This window comes from Cavia porcellus, unplaced genomic scaffold, assembly GCF_034190915.1.
Source record: "Cavia porcellus strain 051 isolate PalLab524CR breed Dunkin Hartley unplaced genomic scaffold, mCavPor4.1 scaffold_1, whole genome shotgun sequence".
In the NCBI taxonomy this organism is placed as follows: domain Eukaryota; kingdom Metazoa; phylum Chordata; class Mammalia; order Rodentia; family Caviidae; genus Cavia; species Cavia porcellus.
In genome coordinates this window covers 175,762,601-175,769,876 of record NW_026947484.1, presented here as the reverse complement: position 1 = coordinate 175,769,876, position 7,276 = coordinate 175,762,601, and the positions used below count along the sequence as shown (strand labels likewise).

General features: G+C 40.6%; 1 protein-coding gene across 1 annotated transcript; it reads left to right on the top strand.

Annotated features, from left to right (window-relative positions):
- The first annotated feature begins 3,700 nt into the window (after nt 1-3,700).
- Nucleotides 3,701-6,906, top strand: LOC100718644 (major urinary protein 20-like). Its single transcript, XM_003463821.2, has 6 exons — nt 3,701-3,793; nt 4,141-4,277; nt 5,463-5,533; nt 6,150-6,260; nt 6,606-6,707; nt 6,875-6,906. The coding sequence occupies exons 1-6, from the start codon at nt 3,701-3,703 to the stop codon at nt 6,904-6,906; spliced, it is 546 nt and encodes a 181-aa protein (XP_003463869.2).
- Nucleotides 6,907-7,276: the final 370 nt, after the last annotated feature.

Here is a 7,276-nt window from a genome sequence, read left to right as displayed (position 1 = left end):
CAAATGGCTTTAGAAAAGGCTTGGGTGGTTTGGTTTTTTAATCATTCATTTGCTTCTTCACAAATATTTTTTGAGTACCTGTTCTGTGCCACATAGATGCCAAGGTGCTAGAGAGTCAGTGGACAGCAGAACAGAGGTAGTCCCTACCCTCCTGGAAATTTCTAGTGAGAAAACTCATGATTGGTACAACACTCAAATATGCTGGATATAGTTATATATTGAATCATGTGCTATGATTGTGTAGAAATATAACTGTAAAATTCATCATTTAAAGTGTGCATCTCAGTGAATTTAATTATAGTTATGAAATTGTGCAACCATCACCACTGTCTAATTCCATACTGATCAACTATAACCTGTAAGAGTGTTTTCAGATCATTAATCCAGAGCTTCTCAGCACACGTATTTAAGTGCAATACTGCAAATTATTGAAAAAATACTATTATAAATCAAAGCCCCACTCCTGATTGATTGACTGTTAGTTTAGGCATTGATATTTTGTCTGGGTTTTCTTTTCTCATGTGCTTACCCTACCTGAATAACATCACATCCCTTGGATGCTTTTCCAGCTTCTCCTGATTGCAGTGTTTACAGGCTGTCCTAGAAGTGCTTAAACTGACTACCAAAAATGAGGTAGATTTTAAATGAGTGTAGACTAGTCAACTCAGGTCTTAAAGATCATCCAAAACATGGCCTTCTGATCATAGATTTTAGTCTTATATTCTCCCTCTACTCTTGTGGTCCAATAATGTAAATCTGGAATATAACCAACACTAGCCAAGAGTATACTCTGAATTACAGAAGGACTTTGTGGATTTCTCTTACTAACTAGAATCTCTAGGGTTATTAAGACAGGATTTACTGGACAAACATTTCTAAGGTGACAATATATATTAGGTGCTATGTTGGCATGAAGGTGAGCAAGAAAGAGCTGTTTACTTTCATAATGGGGTTGATTTTTCTCATAGGGTAAAAAACAGGTAGAAAGTTAAAATGCGGTCCTGTAAGAGTGCAGAGTTAGAATAAGGATGATCATAACCCAGGAACAGTGGGTTCATTTTGAAAACCTGGTAGCTCTTAGGCTATCATGAGTTGTTGGAGAAAATGATAAACTTTGCCCCCATTTGTCAAGCTCAGCGTTTCTACCTCAGGGCCTGGAAAACCTGCGTCCACCTATAATAGCTGAGTGAAAACTGCATCAAAATTCCACTGGTGAGAAAATTGCTTGAGCAGGAACTAGGAATGAGACCAAGAAACCAGCCTACCTCTCTGGTAAGAAGCCAAGGCTGGACAAGTGGTGGCTGCCCCAGGGGGAGAACCACCCAGCGGCTCCCAAGATCCATACTATGGTGGAACTTAGGGTACTGGGAAACCAAGCAACCAGCCTGCCTCTCTGGTAAGCAGCCATGAGCCTACTGGTGTGTGGGCTGAGAATCAAGCATCTCATCTTCCCCCTGTCCCCCATGTTAGCAAATGGGAGCCAGAGGTCTGAGCATCTCTTGGGAGACTGACCATAAGCAATATAGCAAATAGGGGGGATTTCCTTCTACCATCTCTTTGAAGGCAAATATTGTTATCACTGTTTTGCTTTGTTTTGATTAATTGTATTGCTTTATTCAATATTCTGTTTTGACAAGTTCTATAATGTTCTGTATTTGGTTTGATTTTGCTATACCTGATTGAAGGAAAAACTATTGTGAAGATAAAGAGATATACTATTGCAGCTATTACTGTTATCCTGGTAACCTGTTGTGATGTTCTGTACAAATTTCACTGCACTGTCTTAATTGGCTATGTTCTGTCTTGTTCTGTTGTATTTTACTACCTTCAAAATAAAAAAATCACTTTAATATAGTTTGGTTTGCTTATAATAATCTCATAATTTCAAATGGGAAGACTTATTCTGAGGAGTGTCTCTCATTTATAATTTGTGAAACTCCTTTCATTCGGGGTAGGATCAGGTAGGGGACTTGGAACTGAACTGTGCCCATCTTATTTGTTCAGATACCTAAACCTACAAAGCTATATATAGTATATATTTAGATAGATCAGAAAGTTGTTATCTCCTAGAAAAGAGGACAATATTAAGAAAAATAGAATTATTTACAAATGAACAATTTAAATTAATGTTTGTTACAGTAAGTAGTGGGTCAAATTAAGAGAACTTTGAATCAACCCTAGCTAATGAAATATACAGCCATGCTAAATATATCTATTGCAAAACTAAAAGACCCACCTTTTCTAGCTAGATACATTTTATTAATAGAAAAATATCAAACATATACTATAATCTCATTTAAAGCCAAGATCTCAAAACTTACTTTTTTCTGCATTTTGAATTTTGATTTATAACAATTCAATCAGAAGAATGATCTATACAAACAACCCAACCACTCAGACTGTTGCTTCATCTAAATTAACATATAAACAAAGGAGTTGATCTCATCTACATCTCTATGACTACTACAAGCAATCTCCATGACTACTACAAGCTCTCTACCCTGCTACCTTGCTACCTATCAATCCACCAACTTCAAGGATGTCTGAGCCACAGCTTTCACCACAGAATCTTAACACAGAATACTGCTTACTCCTGCAATGCTGTCTCCCCATGATTTCCACATCTCCATACCCTCCCTGACATTCAAGACCCTATTGCATGCCTCACATTGTCCAAGAAACATTGTGTGGGCCCAAGCAATGTGCTAAGGTTTTTGGGCACTGTCCCACTGAATTTCTACAGCCATCTAATAGCCATGTATAATTATCCTCACTAAGAGGTTAAAATCTGTCCACATGGCTTCACAATGACAGATATGAGAATGAAGCCCAGGTCTGCATGACTCCAGAGCCTGTGCCCTGAAGCTGTTTCTATATGAGGCCATGCATTGCCCCATTTACTTGGTACCACTCAGTTGGGTCATTTTGTACACTTCCAGAATTCAGCATATAAGGTATTTTCCCACCTCACTGAAGATTATTGAAGGAAGGGGATGATAGCTTGTTCTCCTGTTCTTTATGAGCCACTGGAATAGACTAATAAATAGTGATTGAGTATTTGTTCATCCAACAGGGAAGACATTAGCGGCTGAGTTGGGAGAATAAGAGAAAGGAATTAAGATGCAGTGAATATCAGTCACTTATTTTAATGACATTATTTTATTCAGCTCCATTTCAGTGTTTTCTGATAGGTGCTACACAGCAGCTTCAGTGGAGAGACTTTGTTAGGATTATGGAAAGTGAGTAACTGAATTAATTCTATACCTTAGGTAAGTCATGAAAAAGATATTCCTCACACTTTCTATAGTTATGCCAGATTTCTGTCACACATAATTGGCTTTCCACTTTCAAATCAAATCCACAGTTCAATCTATTTCCAGATGGCAGTGCTTTAGTGCACCCACTATTTATTTTGTGAATGTGCTTTGAGAAATGTAAGGTCACAAAACATGTCTAAAAGAGGTGGTATTGCCAAGTTTCTAAAGGGCACGAACAGTTCTTGGCCTCACACCAGTGAATGAAAAAAATCATTTCACGGAGAGGGAGGAGGAAAGGAACAAATACTTAATCACTATTCATTAGTCTATTCCAGTGGCTCATAGACCACAAAGCTGGACCCAGAATGGATATAAAATCTGAGGAGCCAAGGAGGGAAAGGCTCACCCTGGCAGCTGTGGGACACAGTTTATCCCATCCCAAGATGAAGCTGCAGCTGCTGTGTCTGGGGCTGATCCTGTTGTGCACCCAAGGGGAAGGAAATAATGTCGTGACAAACAACATTGATCCGAAAAAGGTAGAGTCATGGAGCATGGCAACTGGGACTTTGAGGGGTGATTGGAGAGTCTGAAGCCAGGTGGGTCCTAAGGGAGGGCAGGAGTTCTTAAAGAGAGAAAAGGAGTGGTTTCAGACCTTGAAATAAGAGAAACTGTGCCATATTAAAACACAACAGTGCTTGGGACTTCCATGTCACTGCAGGGATGTGGGGAAGGGTCCCAATGTTATACAAATTAACCCCAGTGCTAACTTGAACATCACACCACCATTATGAGTGCTGCCCATGGGCCAGAGTTCATGGGGAAGCTCTCAGTGTGGTACCTCCTTCCTGTCTTTTTACCTAATCATCTCACTTATTTATTGAAGATTTCAGGGAACTGGTATACTGTTCAACTGGCCTCCGACAAAAGGGAAACACTAGAGGAAGGTGGTAGCATGAGGGGTTTTCTGGAAAGCGTTGAACCCTTGGAGGACTCCGCCTTGTCCTTTAAATTCTGGACATAGTAAGTGTGACATTTTTTAGGTGTAAAAGACAAAATACAGGCCAAGGCATGACCTCAAACCTAGCCAGGTACATATTCACACACACCAACATGTGCACACATAGACAAGTGCATGCGTACACACACAGGTGCTGAGCCTCTATCCAGAGTCAGAGCCCCTCTTCTGATACTAACCGTGAGGATTAGTTAATGGACTTGAGGATTTTCCAGTGTAAGAGTAAAGAGCTGGTTACAGAAATAAATTTATTGGGTCCTGGAGAAAGCAGAGAACAGAAAGCTGCCATAGTCATGATTAATATCCCAACATAGCATAGGTTAACAGCATGGAGTTCAGATCCATCTGCCTTAAACTGAATCTTTCTTCTACAAGTTTGCCAAGGAGCCTCATCACTATGTATCATCACTTTTCCTTCGGTAATAGGCAATGATAACAATTCTCCTTTGTGGTTTTCAGTGAGCAGCATGCCAGGCATTGCATGTAAAGCATTTATTTTGAGAACCTGGCAAATGGTGAGCGCTCAGCTAATGGCCCAGTCAGTGAGGCGAGCCTTTTAGAGATGAGTGCCCCAACTGCAACCTAAAACCTTGTATTCATTGCAAAGTACAAACCCTGCATTAAACCTGATGGCTGAGGTTTTAGTTTAGAGAAAGCAACTCATACATAAACATCTGAGTCTAAGACAAACAACGTTTGTGCCACCGTTTTGCTATCAGTGACCTAGAAAAATGGCTACAGTAGAGAGTAAGTAACCGAGGGGAGAACTGGTGGAAGTAATCATGGGAAGCGGCTGTTGACGTTGTTGTTAAAGTGTCAAATTGGGTGAAATAACTGTAAATAAAAGCTATTTTTTAATTGTGCAAATAAATTTTAAAGTCGTGCATGCTAGTTTATGCCTGTACACCTAGCATTTAGGAGGCTGAGGCAAGAGAATTGCTGCAAATGTGAGGCCAACCTAATCATACAGTGAGTTCAAGGCCAGCCTGAATTACATAGCAAGACTCTGTCTCAGGACAACAACAACAACAACCACAACCACAACCACAACCACAACCACAACCACAACCACCACAACAACAACTTTTTAAAGCTGAGTAGAATCATAAACTGAATTTATAGCTGAAATACAGGGGCAGGGAGCCAGCTTCAGTGATACCTCCTGGGCATCCATTCATCCTCTTTTACAGTGCAAATGGAGAATGTCAGGATGAGGTTTTGATTGCAGACAAAAGAGGTGATGGTGAATATACTTTTGAGTGTAAGTATAATAAGAATATATTCTAAAAATTGTATACCCACCTGCCAAGTACTTCTTAAACCTCACTATTTTCTGGTTTTTGCTTAATTCTTGATTAATATTTATTTTGGTAATCAAATGGGAGTCGTTTCATAACTGATACCCTGAATTTGAGAGACATTCAAAAGGATGCTAGTTGGTCATAGGTACCTTATGTATCAAAAGGAAAAAGCAGAAACAAACAAAGAAAGCAAACTGCTGAGACAGGTTCTCATTTCCTGTCATTTCATCTGGGCACATTGCTCAGGAAGTGGCACCCTATATGTAAGGCCAGGGAACTTTTAACAGAGCACAGAGATGCATCACGGAGGCTGAGGGTGGTGGTTTGGTCTCACAGAGGATGAGAGGAGGTGGGTTGCTGCTGTTGGGTTTTTCTGTACTAGTGGTCAGTCTCTCAGGATCCCCTTTCTTAGATGTCACCTCATGAAGTCCGGGGAATGCAAATGGAAGGCATTTGATGCCTTTACTCATCTCTCTCAGAATATGCATTTGAATTTGTTTTGTGGGATGGAACAGGTAAAAGGTTTCTATTGCTTCCCATGGAAAAGTTCTGAGCTGAATTCTGTTTCCTCTGTAGATGATGGAACCAATACAGTTCGTATAGCTGAGACAGACTATGATAGCTATATGATACTTTATATGAAGAATTTCAAGAATGGGGAAAAACTTCAACTGCTGGAACTTGACGGTATGGTACATTTCTGCTCATACTCATCCTATTTGGGCAGAAAAGCAAAGACAGAAGCCCTACATCCAAAATGGTCTTTGCAGTCTTACCCTGGACTGTCTCTTTCTCACTGAAGTCAGATGCTTACCTTTGGAAATCCCTCATACTCGGTGATGGGAAGATGATGAAATCTCTCTCTGATCCCCTACTGGTGTCAAATTCAGGGCAGGTTGTATCCTACCCCCGAGACTTCTGTCTGGGCACCCAACTATTACTATGCTTCCTCTACTCTGCTGGAACCCTCCTCTTCATTCACTTTGATGACTAATACACAAGACAGGGCAGTCACTCTCACTCTTCTCACAGGCCGAGAACCAGATGTGAGTGCAGAAGTCAAGAAAAGGTTTGAACACTTAAGTAAAAAATATGGAATAGATAAGGAAAACATTATAGACCTGACCAAAGCTGGTAAGTTCAGCTCTCTGGCTTTCTTTTCCTGTATGCCATGTCACAGAAGGGAGAGAGCCAGGGGAGGGAAATCAGTGCCCTGTGTCCCCACTTGAAGACTCATTTGGTTTCTCTTGGATAAAGAACCTGGAGCTGCTGTCTGAGTGTGTTTTCTTCTGCCTCTGCAGATCGCTGTCTCCAGGCCAGAGGTGAAAAGTAACCTAAGCCTCCAGGTTGGTGACCTCTGACCCTGGTGAGGAGGGGATGGACCAGGTGTCAGGGCCTTCCAAGTGCAGTGGGGGTTTGTGCCCAACAGAAATAATTTGGTAAAGAAACTTTGAGGTAGAGTTTGAAGGACTGGATTCAAGACTATTGCTACCATGATGTGTACATTAGAGTTATTGTAATGTATAGGAAAATGTCTCAGAGATGGATAACATGTTTAAAATCATTATGACTCAGTGTGAAACACAGAGAGAGGAATAGAACACTGCACATGAAACTCAGACATAAATGTATGTGAATCTGTGTTGTGGATCAATTTCCAAGCCCAGGGTGTGGTATGTCTCTGTTAACTGATGATAAAATGT

What these genes read in the sequence shown, in the direction of transcription:
- LOC100718644 (XM_003463821.2), top strand. Translation starts at nt 3,701, where the DNA reads ATGAAGCTGCAGCTGCTGTGTCTGGGGCTGATCCTGTTGTGCACCCAA. An exon ending in ACAACATTGATCCGAAAAAG is followed by an intron (nt 3,794 to 4,140) that starts GTAGAGTCATGG and finishes TATTTATTGAAG; the next exon opens with ATTTCAGGGAACTGGTATAC. An exon ending in TCCTTTAAATTCTGGACATA is followed by an intron (nt 4,278 to 5,462) that starts GTAAGTGTGACA and finishes CCTCTTTTACAG; the next exon opens with TGCAAATGGAGAATGTCAGG.